Source organism: Trichogramma pretiosum, unplaced genomic scaffold (assembly GCF_000599845.2).
Source record: "Trichogramma pretiosum strain Unisexual culture from Peru unplaced genomic scaffold, Tpre_2.0 scaffold46, whole genome shotgun sequence".
In the NCBI taxonomy this organism is placed as follows: Eukaryota; Metazoa; Arthropoda; class Insecta; order Hymenoptera; family Trichogrammatidae; genus Trichogramma; species Trichogramma pretiosum.
In genome coordinates this window covers 629,188-646,033 of record NW_019641609.1, presented here as the reverse complement: position 1 = coordinate 646,033, position 16,846 = coordinate 629,188, and the positions used below count along the sequence as shown (strand labels likewise).

At 42.4% G+C, this 16,846-nt stretch overlaps 3 protein-coding genes across 6 annotated transcripts; 1 reads left to right on the top strand and 2 right to left on the bottom strand.

Moving 5' to 3' along the window:
- Positions 1-189: 189 nt before the first annotated feature.
- On the bottom strand, positions 190-4,726 carry LOC106654483 (ribosome biogenesis protein BMS1 homolog). Its single transcript, XM_023458523.1, has 6 exons — positions 4,262-4,726; positions 3,277-4,136; positions 2,628-3,210; positions 2,066-2,570; positions 1,432-1,980; positions 190-1,347 (listed from the first exon to the last, which is right to left on the bottom strand). Exons 2-6 carry the CDS (start codon positions 4,128-4,130, stop codon positions 290-292), a joined length of 3,549 nt encoding a protein of 1,182 aa, XP_023314291.1. The 5' UTR covers positions 4,131-4,136; positions 4,262-4,726; the 3' UTR covers positions 190-289.
- A 181-nt stretch (positions 4,727-4,907) lies between these two features.
- LOC106654832 (mediator of RNA polymerase II transcription subunit 12-like) lies at positions 4,908-14,375 on the top strand. 4 transcript variants are annotated; one of them, XM_014374893.2, is made up of 11 exons: positions 4,909-5,636; positions 5,882-6,005; positions 6,071-6,645; positions 6,710-6,994; positions 7,077-7,501; positions 7,578-7,824; positions 7,894-12,098; positions 12,184-12,727; positions 12,809-13,083; positions 13,159-13,338; positions 13,465-14,375. In XM_014374893.2, exons 3-11 carry the CDS (start codon positions 6,102-6,104, stop codon positions 13,750-13,752), a joined length of 6,993 nt encoding a protein of 2,330 aa, XP_014230379.1. In that variant the 5' UTR covers positions 4,909-5,636; positions 5,882-6,005; positions 6,071-6,101; the 3' UTR covers positions 13,753-14,375. The 4 variants fall into 4 exon arrangements, with proteins under 4 accessions (XP_023314303.1, XP_014230379.1, XP_023314302.1 ...); XM_023458535.1 differs by having other exon boundaries at positions 4,908-5,636; positions 5,882-6,645; positions 13,546-14,375; XM_023458534.1 differs by having other exon boundaries at positions 5,882-6,645.
- Positions 14,356-16,782, bottom strand: LOC106654833 (replication factor C subunit 4). The gene is made up of 6 exons (XM_014374897.2): positions 16,551-16,782; positions 16,079-16,354; positions 15,129-15,522; positions 14,904-15,017; positions 14,754-14,837; positions 14,356-14,673 (listed from the first exon to the last, which is right to left on the bottom strand). The coding sequence occupies exons 1-6, from the start codon at positions 16,685-16,687 to the stop codon at positions 14,581-14,583; spliced, it is 1,098 nt and encodes a 365-aa protein (XP_014230383.1). The 5' UTR covers positions 16,688-16,782; the 3' UTR covers positions 14,356-14,580.
- Between the last annotated feature and the right edge of the window lie 64 nt (positions 16,783-16,846).

The window sequence follows — 16,846 nt, the reverse complement described above, 5'->3', positions numbered from 1 at the left end:
AATATTTGAACGTTTATACGGCTTCGTTTCGGCTCATCGGATTCGATCAGATGTTTACGCGCATTATGATTTCAGCATTTCGAATGATTAATTTTCTCATTAATAAGTAGGTAGTGGAGTCCGCGTGATGTCATTGAAACTGTTCGATTAGGGTAATTATCAATTCAAAATGATGGAAAAAACAATAGCTTTGATTAACGATTAATACTTTATTTAAAAAAGTAAAATTATTAAAATTATGTACATTTTTACAAAATGTGGTATCTTATATCTATTCATTTAACTACACTTAATCATCGCCTCTTTGCTTTTTACCACCTTTTTTTCCACCCTTTCTATTACCTAAGGTACCCATTTTTGCTTCCTTTTTAGCCGCCTCTTTGGTCTTCTCCCTAAATAGTTCCTTCTTCTGCTCTCTCAGCCTCTTCGTCTTAATAACTTGCTCATCCTTGATTCGCTTATCGTAGTCCGCGATTCGTTTGGCCGTTTCCTGTTTCGTCTTCTCCTGTTTGTACGCGTAAATCGTTCTGATGCTCTGCATCGTTTTGGCAAGGGCTTCCTCTTTGGCGTCACGCACCACGGCGACGCGCCTCTTTTCGAACGTCGAACCGCCGCTCGGAGTTACCTTGATCTTGTCTCTGTACGGCAACGATTTCTGCAACGATCTAGGTACGAACAGAGGCTTAAAGACCTTAGGTTGACGCTCCACGGGCGTGTACAGATTGTCAGGATTCGGCACGACCTTTATGCCAGCCTCTTGTTTCAACTCTCTGACACACCTCATTCCCTTCCAGCGATTCTTCTCCTCTGGAGGTAGAAGCAGAGATGTCACGCAATTGTAGTATTGCGGCGTATCCACTTTGTACCAAGTTCTGCAGCAGACGAGATCACTCAGTAGGATCTTGTCCTCAAAGGTGGCACGGAAGCGACCTCCTGCCTCTCTAACTTTTTTGGTTCCTTTTGCCACTTGATTTTCGTTTTGTTCATAATTAATTTTTGTGTTTACGGCTTTCTTGATCTGACCACGTATGCCCGAGGTCGTTCTGATGCGAGCACCTTCGAACTTGGCCACTTCTATGTCACTGTTGAACATACCCTTGATGAACGCCGTTTTCTTTTTAATAGCGTACGGCTCACCAACGAGCTTCAGTTTCTTCATAATTTTGTTACTCTTGTCGAGCTCAACGACAGTACCAGTAGCTGCGATGCGGAATTCCTTTCCAACTCTGGCTACATCCTGAATCGCCAGGATACCAGTACCTTGCGGAGTCATTGGTCCCCAAAAGTTTGCCATGCAATATGCGTGCTCCGGTGTATACTTGGCCAGCCTCAAACGCAAATTATGCTCTGTAAATTAATAACAAGTTAATAATAACAATTAGCTTCGATCGATTAGTTAGATTGATAGATGAAAATGAATTGAATACACACCTAATTCGGCGAAGATCGGTATGGTTTGGAAGCGCCTCCAACCAATGGACATAATAAGAGGATCCTTACTCTTGAGTATTTTGTGATACCACCTGTGGCGTTTAATTCTCGATTGAACGTATCCAATGTTTTCTTCACCAGGCAATAATCCACCTACTACTATGGGGTAGCTAGCATCCAAGTTGGTGATGAACTCGCATGGCATTTTTTCGATCTCGATTCGGACGTACATTCCTGGGCGAAAACCTTCATGGATAACACGAAGTTCGTCGGGCATGTCTTCGTATTCGGATTTATTAATTTCGGCTTGGCGATTGACGCTCTCTTTCCAGTCATCTAGATACGTCTTATCAGGGTTATCGTATTCTTTGTCGAATTTCTTTTTAAGTTTTTCTTTCTTTTCCATAAGTTTTTTTCGTTCGTCCATTTCGTCTGTAGTCATTTCTTTGGGGACTTTTTCGGCATCAGATTTCGAATTGGTAGATGTATGTTTTTCACCTGTTTCTAGATCCTCAAAATCACCATAAATATCCTCATCATCCATATCATCTGTAAAACATAAATTGATTGAGTAAATTTAATTATTTTCATATAAAAGTATATTATTGTGCAGGATGTTGCTTATTTTTCTTACCTAATTTTATTAGTTCTTCTGCATCTTCATCGTCTTTCCATTTTCCAGTGACAAAGAGATCTGCCAATAACACTTTATTTTCCTCTGCAGTCCAGTCTTCCTTTAGCACTTTTTGGTGATGAACGTTATCATCTTCAAGCTGAAGCTCTTTGTCTTCCAGCTTCCGTCTCTCTTTGTTTTTAACAACGCGGAAGATCCCACCAATTTCTTCTTCTTCGCCATTTTCTTCGGCTTCTGGTTCTTCAGTCAATGGTTCATCTTCATCATAAACCAAATGCATAATATTTTTTCTATTTTTCCGCTCGAAAAACGCATCCTTAGCTTTTTGAGCCATATCTTCTTTCCATTCAACATTTCCTTCGTCTTCTTCATCTGTTTCACTTTCATCTTTGTTTTCTTCATCTGAATTAAGATCGCTTTCATCTTCATTGTCTGACCTTTCTAAATTCAAGGCAAAATCATCTTCATCGTCACTAAGTTCATCAAAACTCTCATCATCTTCATCCTTTTTCGATTTTAATGATAATTGAGAATCTGTTTTAATTTTTTTATTCCCTTTAACTTCATCCTTTTTATTTCTTTTCCTTTTCTCACCAGTTTTATCATCGTTTTGGTCCTCATCCTCGTCGTCATCGTCATCGTCATCGTCATCGTCATCGTCATTGTCATCATCGTCGTCCTCATCATCCTCTTCTTCTTCAATTTCTTCATCTTCATCATTACTGCCATCACTATCACGATCCTCATCTATATTATCACTTATTTTACTACTATCAAAAATTTTTTCTATTTGTCCAGATTTAAGAGGAGCAGAATTTGTAAAAAACTGAATTTCACTCTTTTCTAGTTTGTGATCTAAAGTCTGCTGAGTGTTAATTAGTTGACCAATCAATCCAGAATCCTCTTTTGTGTGAGAGTGACTACCTCCTAATTCAACATATACGGCATCTTTATCATAAACAATACCTCCAACTCCAGAAAATGGAGCATAAATTAATCTTTCCCGCTCTAAGAGCCCACGTTTTTTTATTTCATCTGGTAAAGGACATGGATCTGGTAAAAAGCAGGCATCCTTTACTTTGAAGTCACCACAACCAGCTATATGAACAAGGGAACTTTTTAACAAAGGTATTCCTCGAATATATCTGAAATAAAATGTTTTGGTTTAGTAAAAAGTTAAAAAAAATCAGTTTATAAAATTGTGTACTTACCCATAAACAGACACAGTCCTATCAGTTTTTTGATCCTGACGAATTAACTCAGGATCCGTCAAATCTTCTATTCTATCAACTAATAAATAAGGATGCGAGCTTCGCCAAGTTAAAGGTCTATATCTTTGAATTGAAATAAATCTTGCTAAATTCTTTATCTCATTTCGCATATACTCTTCATGCTGCATTCCAGACAAATAAAAGAGTTTGGCTCCAGCATAAATTTCTTGCCAAAAACGATGTTTCAATTCTTTTTTAGCTTTGCGCATCTGCTTTGCATTACTGAATTTATCTAAATGTGTGAGCACACCTATTACTTTTGGCATTCCATGTACTTGACACATACTCAAAAATTCAAAAGTATCCATTTCAAGACCGTCATATGCATTAATTAGTAACAGTACTAAATCAGCAACTTTAGCTATATCAATCATACTATTAATATCATTATTACACTCGATAAATGTGACTCTGGCTTTTTTTCCAGTTACCATTGTAACAGGGCCAGTGATACTTGACAATGGATTTTTTGAAAAACTTTTGATGAGACACTGCATAAGGGTTGATTTTCCACTTTTTCGAGGACCTACTAGGGCAACCAGTACTGGTGGAGGCTCAAGGGGTGTTCGATCAACAACAGGGACATGTGTCCTTTTTGCGTCAATATCTTGTTTACGACGGAATCTTCTTTCGGCTTTGATGGCACTGTTGAAAGTAAATGCCTTAGGATTCCTTTGTTTAGGATCTTCAGGTAGATTTGCTGCATTTTTATCTTTCTTCTTATCAGCTTTACGACCTGCATTGCGTTCTCTATGTTTTTTGTGAACGATGGCCCCATCGTCTGGCGTCGACATTTTTAACTGCAATTAAAAAAGTTTACACTGAATAATAATTCAACCAACAGCTATCTTCACATTCAGTGATTACTTGTCAATTTCTTGATTACACACTTAATAATATTATTATTTAAAAAAATTATTTTTACCTAAATATGTAACACAAGCACTTTAAAATTTAGAAACACGTGTGGAGACTACTCATGGCTCGGCTTATACATGCGGCAGAGTGAAGAACATGTGTCTCTAAATAAAAGGTTATAGGCTGTTTTCAAAGCCGTCCGTCAGTGCTGCGCGATTTGAATGTAAAATGGCGCGAAAAATGAGATTTTTAAATTCTTTTCATGTAATCGATTTTTATCATTATTTCGTAATTTATTAAAAATTCAAATAAATGTGGAGTAGAATAATGTAATTTCCGGTTATTATTTATAATTTTCGAGCATCAAAATTATCATCAACAATTCGAAGTATTATCCAAAATATTAATTATAATAGCTTTTTATTGCAAAACAACAATACTTGCAGTCAAAATGACATTTCAATTGACATTCTGCGCTTTCAATTATTTTAATTAAATGAATATCTATTGAAAATACAATAAGAAAGCTTTATTGTCACGACCAATGAAACACAGGAATCCAACGGAACGATCAGCTGTTAACTCAAATCTCAATTTCCATTGGACGGCCTATTTAAAAATTACCCAAGCATTTGCGGAGTTCATCGAGTCATTGTAGATAACGGCATATGGCTTGGGTTTTCGCGACGACTTGTCCTGCACGCAGCGTGTAAGGCCGTGTGAAATATCGAAAGCCCCTACTGCTCTCTGCACTACTACAGTACTGTACAGTGTGGACGCACACACGCACACATTTGCACACCACAGTACACACGATTATGCGCGTCCGCAAACTCTAACGCGAGTACATACATAAGAGAAAGAGAGAGAACGCGAAATAGAGGGAGGGAGAGAGAGAGAGCGACGAATCTGTGGATATGGCGTTGTTGCTTGCTGCTGATACTGCTGTGCTGTGTTGCTAGTATACTGCCAGCGATACAATTTTCGCTATATACTAGTCGTTCGCGTCGTACAAAAAGCCAAGGCGACAATTTTCCCAATTTCGCACGTTGGGAAATCCGATCGATCGTTCACCCGCGCTTACAAACGGAGTCGGTCGGTCGGTTGTGTCCGCTGCACGCATAGCATAGCAGCACGATTCTCGGCGGTGCTGATTGCTGAAATAAGATGAGCGTAACGTATCGTCGCGAACGACGACGACTACGGACTTGATGGTTGCCCACCGAGTTGGCGATACAGTATGTGCTCTGTGTATATTCGATCACGAACTTTGTTGACGCGTTATCGCCCTGCTGCGACGATACTGTTTACATGCCTCGGATTATATAGGTGATTTTTATATGTACACGCTCGACGCAAGACCGGAGAGGCTCGTTAGCCGTTTTTGACTTATCTCTCGTGCCGAGACTGGCCCCAACAACGACAAGTGCTTGACACGCAAGGTACACACTACTTTTTAATGCTCTAATCAGCGCGTTCGAAACAACATAATCAGGTGTTTCTAAGTAGATTATTTTAATTGCAAACTCCAAAACTTTTCTTCTGAATGCACGGTAGAATACTGTTTCGAATCTTTTTTAATTGTAAACAGTGTCTGACAATCGAATGTTATTAAATACACGCGTTTTGTATTCGCGTACAGTAGTGATTGATTTAAAAATAATAATAATTGTATATATGCTTGTAGGTTTACAAGTGCTTTTAAAGCAGAAAACTAGTATCCAATAGTGCTTTCTTTCCATTGAAAGAATGGAATGCAGTGCATCAAATGTAAAAAATTGTAAAAGATGGAAGAATTTTATCACTACCAGGTGATATAGAGTGTCTTTAGCATTGAAGATTTTACACAATTAGTTAGTAATTAATATTTACCTAGGTAATGATATATACAAATTGTCCACGATAAAATGATGGGAATGGTGTACGAAAAGAGGCCTTTAAAAAGGCCCAGGCTTGGCCCGCCTGATGTTTACCCACAAGAGCCAAAACAAAAGGAAGATGAGTTGACTCCAAATAATGTAAAACATGGATTCACGACTACATCTCAATTATCCGATGAACATGGCTCTGCTAGAAATTTACCTGTCACGGCGGCCAAAATTGGAGCTTTCTTCAATGCCATTATGGCAAAAAAGGAAGAACTGGCCACTATGCCTGATACTGGAAGAAAAAGACAACAAATAAATCCTAAAGATAATTTTTGGCCGGTAACTGCTAGAACTAAAAATGGTATTGAGGCTTGGTTCAAGGACTTGTCAGGTTGTAAGCCTTTAGTATCGCTGGCTAAAAAGGCCCCTAACTTCAATAAAAAAGAAGATATATTTTCTATGCTGTGCGAATACCAAGTGCCCATGCTTAGGGCAGCTTGGTTTATAAAACTCAGTTCTGCTTATACAGTGGCAGTGTCTGAAGCAAAAATCAAAAAGAGGCAGTTACCAGATCCTACTACAGGTACATAAGTTAACAAAATTTCAATATTTTCTGAACGCATCATTTTAATTGTTTTGTATTACAGAATGGACTGGTACTCTTATAAAGTTCCTGAAAGATCAACTAACAAAACTTCATGACTATTACCTACTCAATACTGGATCAAATCATGGAAGCAGTGCTATTTCTAATGGTAGTAATGCACCTTCACTACCAACTTCAAATGGCACTACTCCCACTTCAAATGGTATCAGTGGTTGTCCCAACCTTCCCACTAATGTTAATAGTAGTACATCCAATTCAAGTAGTGGATCAATGAGTGAAGAACACCAACTGGCATTTAGGCAATGGCACTATTGTAATCAATTAGGTAGTTATCTCATCTCCTAATCAGTTTGAAAAGTTTTTAAAACTTGTTCAATTATGTATTTTTTTCTTTCAATTTGTTATAGCTAAGTACATGTTTGAGGAAGGATTACTCGATAGGCAAGAGTTTTTAAGTTGGATACTTGAACTCTTGGATAAACTACGTTCTGCCCCTACTGATGATGGTATTCTAAAGCTCCTCATACCATTGACTCTTCAGTACATTGAAGAATTTGTCCAATCGGAGTTGTTTTCTCGGCGTTTAGCTTATCTTTGCTGCCGTAAAATTGCTCACATGTGCGTTAACGTAGACACGGTAAACTGTCAAACTGCAACGCAAAGTCCTGTGCTAAATAGCAACGTAAATGTTAAAAATGAAAATGGTGTAAAATCAGAAAGTCAAGCTAACGCTGCGACCCCCATATCCAGTCAGTTACAACAAGTTTTTAATGATTATTTAAACTGCCCACATCACCGCGATGTACTTTATGGCTTATCCGCTATAATTCAGGTAACAACATTCAAAATGAATTTAATCGTGTACAACGATGCCCTTACTTCAAAGCTACAATTATCAATTATTACAGGTAATAACGATCGAATGTCCAACCGCGCTAGTTTGGAATAACGTTGGTGAGAGCAAATGCACTTCCGCATTGAATGGCTCGCCTCTCGATCACTTGCCGTGTCCCCCGTCGGTTTTGCCAATTCCATCGAGCAATCCTGCGGATCCGATAAGACAGCAACTCACTCAAGCTCAGGAGAGAATTCGAGCGAGATCTCAAGCTGCCGAGAGCCGCTGGTCATGCGATAAATGGCAACAAAGCAGCGCTGGTGAGTATTCATAAGCTCTGACACTTGGACCGATCGCGTTGCTAAAAACAAAATTAATTGTTGCAACAGGAATGACAACGACGAAGATCCTCGCGACACTGGATTCCCTCGACCGTCATAGCTTTGATCGCATGGACGCGAATCACTCGCTCGACACATTGTACGCAAAGATTTTCACGACACCGACGAATGCCCCACCTCCCGCAACGTCGTCTCCACCGATGAGTCTGGTACTCCCGTCATCTTCGTCAGCATCAGCGAACGCTCACAGTAATAGCATTGCCAGTAGCAACAGTAGCAACGATAACGGCAATAATTCGAAGCACGAGTATTCGCCGCAGCAAGACGCGGCTATAGTGGAGATCTTGTGCGAATGGGCTGTGAGCGCCGAACGCTGGGGTGAACATCGGGCCATGGCCGTGGCCAAACTCCTGGAGAAACGTCAAGCCGAAGCCACGGGTGAGAACAACGACAACGAGGACAAGGAGAGCGTCTGCAGCAACGGCAACGGTGCCTCCTTGTTGCCGATATTCCAGGGGTTGCTGATGAAATTTTTAGACAACGACGCGCCTGTTCTCGACAATTCGTCCGTCCAGAGCAAGGTGCAGTTCACGAACCTGGTCCATCTGTTCGCCGAGCTCATCAGGCACGACGTTTTCTCGCACGACGCCTACATGTGCACCCTCATATCTCGGGGCGATCTCATGCAGGGCCCGGCGGCCAGCAAGCCCAACACGCCGAGCAATCGCGATCCCATGGACGCCGACATGAACGGCATGTTTTCCGGCATCGATATGAAACCGAGCAAGCTCGTCGAGCCTCACGGGGTGCCGCATCTCGACCAGATGCGCGGTGCCCACGAGGACGACAGCAAAATCGACGACGACCTCGACAAGCTGCTGCGCGACATCAACACCGTGCACCAGAACAGCATGGACGCGCCGGACAGTCCCAAGGATCCCGACGCGCTGCACACCGTGCAGGACACCAGCACGAACAAGAGCAGCATGAGCGGGGGCAGCCGACACCTGCTCTACACCACGCACTTCCCGCTACCACAGGACGACAGCACGAGCCAACACGACTGCAATCAGCGTCACGTACTTCTTTACGGTGTCGGCCGAGTTCGCGACGAGGCGCGTCACCTTGTGAAAAAAATGACCAAGGAGGTATGCAAGCTCTTCGGCAAGAAGTTCAGCATCGATGTGGCCGAGGGCGGCAAAGTGAAGAAGCACTCGCGCAGCGAGTTCAACTTCGAGGCGATCACGCAGAAGTTCCAGAATCTCAGCTACTTCGATCAGCACGTCGTCACGTGGCAGTGCGCCACTCAAGTCGTGGACATGCTCAACACCTTCGTAACGGGCTCGTCGTATCTGCCCGTCCAAGAGCACGTCGCGTTTCTCTTCGATCTGATGGAGTTATCATTGAGCATCAACGCGCTCATCGACATCAGCATTCAGATACTGAAGGAGTTGCCCGACGTCGAGGCTCAGCTCGACGCTCGCAAGAGCAACCTTGTGCGAAACTACACGACCAATCTGTGCCTGTACATCGTCGGCGTTTTCAGGCGTTATCACAGCTGCCTGCTGCTGTCCCCGGAGCAGGCAACCACCGTCTTCAGTTTGCTCTGCAAGCTGGTGGCTCACGTGTCTAATCCGAGCGACTGCAGCTCGTCCGAGCGATGCATACTGGCGTATCTGCACGATCTTTATCTGCACTGCTCTCTGCTCAAGTCTAAGCCTCACAGCTCGGAGGGATTCAACAACGCCTATCCCAAGATCCGAGCCGTGTACTTCACGTCGCTCGTGCTGGTGCCGACGCAACAACTCTACACCCCTCAATTCATGCTGGACGTGGTGAACAATCCGCGTCGGGGCGGCAAGATCGAGCTCCAGTGGGCCAAGGTGCTCAACGAGTCGCTGCCCAATCGCTACAGCTTCGTCACCAACACCATCATCAGTATCTGCAACGAGACGGACAACGACAAGCTCAACGATCTGTGCATCATGTGCGCCGAGCTCACCTCCTACTGCGGCGCCCTGGCCAACGAGTGGCTCTGCGCCATCGCCACCATGTGCGCCGCGCATCCCGCTCACACCCTCTCCTACGTCGATCTGCTCCAACTGGTCGACGTTCAAGATCTCAGCATGCACAATTCGCTGGGCGTGTTCACATGCATACTCATCGCCCGACAATGTTTCTTGCTCGAGGATTTCATCCGTTACATCGCCATACCGTCGTTGGTAAAGGCATGCAACAACGACGCCCGAGAGCTCGACATCGAGATACAGGCCGGCGTGCGACTGGCTATTCATCTGATACTACGCCTCTTCAAGACCTCCGAATGTCCTCAACCTTCACTCTATTCGGTCAGCACTAGTCCGCATCCTTTACCCAGCCAAGGAAGTCAGCGTAACATCAGTATCAAGCTCAGCTCCGACAGGCATCTGTTGGCCTCGGCTCACAACAACATCAGCGTTGGGCCGTTGATCGCAGTGCTCAAGGCCATCCTGGTTGTTGGCGATGCCACGGCTGTCAAGCAGCTTACCAAAAAGCCCGACGCGCAGATGAACATCGGTAAAGGAGGACCCAACAGCGTGGGCGGAGGAGCACCCGGTGAATTATCCATAAGCCACATTCTGGGCACCAGTGACATACTCAGCGGTGGCGACGATCTCAATCTTGACCTGGGCATGTCGTCGTCGAGCAACGGCACCGGCATGTCCAACGAGACCGTCAAGAGCTTGTCGGACTTTGCTCTTTACGTTTTACGTCAGATATGCAGCCAGGAGTGGGTGTTAGAGCGGTGTTTGCAGAATCCCGAGGAGCTCTGCCAAGACGATATGCTGCTCGATGCCCTGCTGACGCCCCGACAAGCTCAACGTTTACTGCACATGATCTGCTATCCGGACACGTCCGCCGACGCTTTTCTCGACCAGAAAACCCACATAACTAATATCCTGGAAAATTTGGAGCAATGGAGTTTGCGCATGTCCTGGTTGGATCTTCAACTCATGTACCGGCAATTTCCACCCAACAGTATAGAATTGTCAAATTGGCTGGACACCGTGGCCAAGGCGGCGATCGACGTTTTCCAACTGAACAGCACCTCGATCAGTGCGAAAGCAGAAAAGCGCCCGGACTCCATATGGCTGGTGGCACCGCTGGTATCGAAATTACCCAGCGCTGTGCAGGGCAGAGTTCTCAAAGTGGCCGGTCAGGTGCTGGAAGCCGGCAACTGGGCGAAGAGCACCGGCCGCGAGAGACGATCCAAGAGCCCGTCGATGTTCAATCATCAGCCGTTCCTGTCGCTCGTCTTGACCTGCCTGAAGGGCCAGGACGATCAGCGCGAGGGGCTGCTCACCTCCCTGCACCTGCAGCTCTCGCAATTCTGCACGGCCAGCAAGGACGAGAAGTCGTCGAGCTGCGAGGAGCCCAAGGCACGCGAGAGCCTGCAGGACGCGCTGCAGCTGCGCTTCAGTCTGGTCGGCGGGGTCTTCGACACGATACAGCGCAACATCACCGTAACGAACGACTGGGCCCTGCTGTTCGTCCAGCTGGTCAGTTACGGTGTGATCGATCTCAACAACAACGCCGAGCTGTTCACCACCGTGATCGACATGCTCAGCAACTTGATACATTCCACTCTGGTCTCGGACACGCAGTGCGAGAAGGACGAGAACAAAAAGTATTATCAGAACCTCATGAAGAAGCTGAAGAAGGAGCTGGGCGACAAGAACTCGCAGAGCATACAGTTCGTCCGGCAGCTGTTGCCCCTGCCCAAGGTCACGATGGAGGTCATTACTTGCGAGCAAGTTGGCTGCATCACCGACACCAAGGGCAACAAGATCGCCGGCTTCAACAGTATCGACAAGAAGCAGGGACTACAAGTCTATAACTCGCAAAGAATTTCTGCCTGGGAGTTGCTTGAGGGTCATAAGAATCCGGCTCCCTTGTCGTGGGCTTGGTTCCGTGCGGTCAGATTGGAGCGCAAACCGCTGACCTATCAGAACGCCCACAAGCTCTTACGCTTCCACACGCACAATCAGACCCGCTCGGCGTCGTATTATCTGGAGTCGCCGCCCCTGCCACCCGAGGATCTCGAACCCGACAAGAAAGATCTGGAGCCTGGCAAGGCCGACACCCCGATGAGTATCGATTCGCCCGGCAGAATCATTGGCGGCAAAGGAAAAACGTTGAAGACGAAAAGGCATAAGAAGCCCAAGCTCGCTACTCCGGCGAATCCGATGCAGCCGCAACAGCAGATGCAACCTGTTAGTTTTTGTTTTCTTTTGTTTTTCTCGCGATCAAATTTACAAGTACTTGTGCAAGAGTTACCGACACGTTTCTCTTTTTCAGCAGCCTCAACCGAATCCCTCGCAGATGCACCCGATACCGTACGGCGGTCAGCAGCCCCAGTCCATGCCCCAACAACCGGGCATGTTCCCGAATCAACCTCAGCCGCAACCGCAGCCCCAGCCGCAGAATCCTCAGCAGTGGTATACGAATACTCAGCAGGCGCCTCATCCGCAGGGGCCGCCCCAGCAGTATCCCTACAGCCCGAACATGGGTGGGCCGCGCTACGATCGGCCCGGAGCAATGAATCAATCGCAGTCCAAGCAGGCTCTGACCAATATGCTGCGACTCCGGCATCCGTTCATGAACCAACAGCAGGGTGGACCCGTGCAAGCTCCTCCCAATGCGGCTCCTCCGAATGTCACGGGGCCCGCCGCTTTTCAGGGTATGCGGAATCAGTATATTAGGCAGCAACACTTAGGCAGAAATACTCACACCGGGCCACCTGGTATGCAGCCCCAGCAGCAAGCCATGTTCGCTCCGCAACAACAGCAGCAACAGCCTCAACCGCAGCAGCAGCAGAACGTCTATCAGGGTATGCAGCAGGGTAAGTCTCGTTTCATCACGGTCAAATCGCAGTCAAATTAAACGTTGAACTGTTGATAAAATTAAATTTAAAATATGCCAGGAATGAATCAAAATTACACAGGCTACGGTGGACAGCAGATGCTGGCACAGCAGCAACAACCTCAACAACAGCAGCAACAGCAACAGCAGAATATGATGGCTCAGCAGGCCAACATGTTCCAGAACCAGCAACAAATGATGAATGCACAGACACAGCAGCAACAGATGATGAACGCACAGAGTCAGCAGCAGCAATTAATGAGCTCTCAGCGAGGTCAAGAGTACATGCAGCAACAGCGAATGCAGCCTGGAGCGCCAAGACCACCATACATGCAGGTAAGTCGGCTCTGACTTAAGATATTTTATTTTCCGAACGGCTGTTTGCATGCGGACTGTCTTTTTCTTTTACAGCAGGCGCCTAATGTAACGATGAATACGATGGGTCCAATGGGCGGAGGCGTTCCGAATCAACCAGCCCCACCATACAGACAAGCGGCTGGTCAACCTGGAGTTGGAGTCGGCAATGTTGGCGGCGTTGGGGGAGTCGGACAGGCTAATGTGGGTCTTCAACCAAATCAACACATGCAACCGGTATAATTAAAAACTAACTATATTTTGAAGTTTAGACAAGGAAAAATTTATTTTTGTTTTTTTTTTTGTTTTTTTTTCTTCATATCATTTCATTTCATTTCATTTTATTAAAAATTGTAAATTAAGGATCCTGCTCTACGTATTATTAAAGATCGTCACTATCGTCGTCTATATAATAACTTTATGCCTCATTTATCACCAAATAAGCAGCAAATGGCCATGAATCAGCAGCAGCGAATGCGGGCAATAATGGCGATGCAGCAGCAGCAACAACAGCAGCAGCAACAGCAAGTGCAGCAACAGCAAGCCGGCAATGTTGGACAGCAAACGACCTCGCAGCTCGTTGCACATTTGCAGCGAAGCATGAATCAACCGCCGCAGCATCCTTATCAGCAGCATCCACCGCCTTATTAAAAAGAAGATTTGTGTACTTTAATCTCGTTTAACGACTAAAAGACTAGTGTGCGAAAACAAGTGCGCGAGCCTTCAAATTAAGACTTGAATGTAATTTTAAAATGACGAATGTATGTTTTTAGGTAAAATGATTGAATATGAGACTAATTATAGGGTTGGTTCAGTATTTTATTGATGCATAAAATACTTCAGTTATGTGTAAAATTTATACTACACAAAACGATGATCCAATAGGGAAAAACAGAAAATCATGTAATAAAAAATTATATGCAATCGAACGTTTCGATTTTGTAAAATGTTATGACTTAAATTGAATGTATGTGTGATTATATTGTATGATATATAACGCAAGTTAGCTAATGAAGGTTATAACTTTTTAATACAGACATAAGTACGCGGTACGGATTAGGGCTTCGACTCTTTGTAAATGTTTTATTATCCAATGATGAATTTTTAAGCTGTAAATTATTTTTTAAAAACGACGTAGAAACATTTTTGCATATAATTCATATTTGTTATATAACATTGAATTATATTTATTTTATGCAAAATAACTGTCAAATAGGCACTAGATGGTAATCACAATAAATTAATGCAACGATGTTAATCAGTATAAGAAAATATTTCGCGACTATTTTATTTGATCATTGAATGTTAAAACAATGTGTTTGCAATCCTGATTTTGAATTGTTTAAATCGGATGTGCCAAAGTTATGATATTAACATTTTCTACACGCTAAAATTTTGTATCAAGATCCGTAAGATAGAAATCTCATTTCTGTCTTACTGAAATTTTTTTAGAAATTTTACAAGTGAATCCTTACGCAATTAACATATTTCAAATGCCGTTATAATTCCACAGCAAAGATCCATAAACTGTACATATTCACTTCCACCCTCTAGTAATCTGTAACTGCATTCCTAGATTTGAAAAAAAGTAGATAAATATTATAAAATTACTAGTAATAAATTATTTTATTTAATAAAAAAATTTTATTCACCGCAAGTTTTTCGCCAATCACAGCTTTTTGTTTATCAGTAAGTTGATTCGAAAAAATAAGAATGTCATTTAGTTGATCAACAACCTAAAACAAATTAAACATTAAATTTTTACAGACTAGAAACATATCAATCTGTATGAAATATTTTACCTGACTTGCTGAATAACCTTCTAACATAAACTTATCAACATAAGCTTCAACTTCATTGTAATTTTTGGTTTCACACACTTGAATCAAATCATCTAACCATTTTCTTGGAACAAACTGTAAAAAAAAATTGTTTTATTGCTAATATGACATGTATTAAAAGATGTTGCATAATTTGAATTGAGATTTTAAATATACTCATTCAAAAAAAGTATAATTATTACTTACACCAGTTACTTCTATAACATCTTCAAGATATACTTCAATTCCTTTTCCCTTAAGTCTTGTGACAGATTGTAAACAAGTTATTGCTCTACGTAAATCACCTCCTGCTGCATCATTAACAGCTTTGAGCACACATTTTTCTGCTTTCAAATCTTCTTGTTGACATATGTATTCTAATCTTTCAATAATTTTCTCTTCTCCAAGAGGCTTAAATCTAAACTTTGTACAACGAGAGGTAAGTGGGTCTATAATTCTAGATACGTAATTACAAATTAAACAAAATCTGGTATTTTTTGTTTCTTTCTCCATGGTTCTTCTCAAAGCTGATTGTGCTGCATCCGTCATGCTGTCAGCTTCATCAAGAATAATTAATTTGAATGGTGGACATTTAGTGCCGCTGAAATGCAATTACTCTACTTAAAAAATCATCTTCATTATTTCAACAATGATATATGATATTCTTCCATTTTATCAGTACTATTTTGAGATCATTTATGTACATAGATTTGATCACTTCCCAGAGTAGTTAAACAGTTCATGTCAAGAAGAATAATCTTCAAGATAATTTATGAAATACAACACTAAAGTTAAATTTAAATAAAAAAAAAAACTAAAACTAAAATCAAACAATTTTCAAGAATAACCAATAAATAATAAAAATTCAAGCTCTATCTCAAAAATTACTTTTCCATAAGCATATTTGCTTTATGTTTGACAATGAAGAAACTTTGTTTTACAGTTTCCTTGTTTCATTTCAAAGCATTTTCAATGTCCGGTATGTAATCAATGTTCATTAAACTTTCCAATGAATTTTATGATACATTAACCGGCTGCTAGCTATTCTTGGAATCATGATAAATCTAATAGTAAACATCAGACCTTTTACTTTGAGCATCATTTAAAAATTTGACCAACTACAAAAATAAATCATTTAACAAAAATATAATGCTCACTCTGCTTTATAGCTGCTAACTGTCAACTGTGCGAATGATTTAATTTTGTCCCTGACCACTTGAATTCCTCTCTCATCAGATGCATTGAGCTCTAGAATTCTTTCCCTGAACTGATCTCCAAACATTTGTCTGGCAGCAGCTAAGATTGTACTGGTCTTACCAGTACCTGGAGGACCGTACAAGAGAAGATTAGGAAAATCAGTCCCACTCATACACTGTCGAAGCACTTCAACGACTTCTCCTTGTTCCACGACTTCATCAACAGTTTTAGGTCGGCTAAAAATTTTAAATTTACAATTTAATTTAAAAATATCATTATGAATATTCAACTATTTAAAAATAAGTTTATTATGCCAATATTACGTTTTGATATCTCTGTCATTACGAAAATGAGAAATCGTCTCTTATTTGAAGGAAATTCAAGAGAAACAAAGATAAAAACAAATTGAGATGAGGTTAAAAGCATACGCACTATTTTTCAACCCAAGGAGTGCATTTTTGTTTAGCTTCTTTAATCCTGCTACTTCTTTCTTCTTTGGTTTCTCTTGGTCTTTTTGATGTACCAGGCTCCGACGGTCCCAGTTTTCCAGTCTTCAGAAAAGCTTGCATTTTTAGTTTTTGCAAACAACTTGCGGTCGAGAGGGTGAATAAACGACTCTCGTCGAGCAACTCGCATACACCTGCGGATTCCCGCCAAGTTATAATGGAAGTTCTGTTGGTACACTTGATACATTACCAACAGTGACAGACTAAAGCTCTCAAATCGAA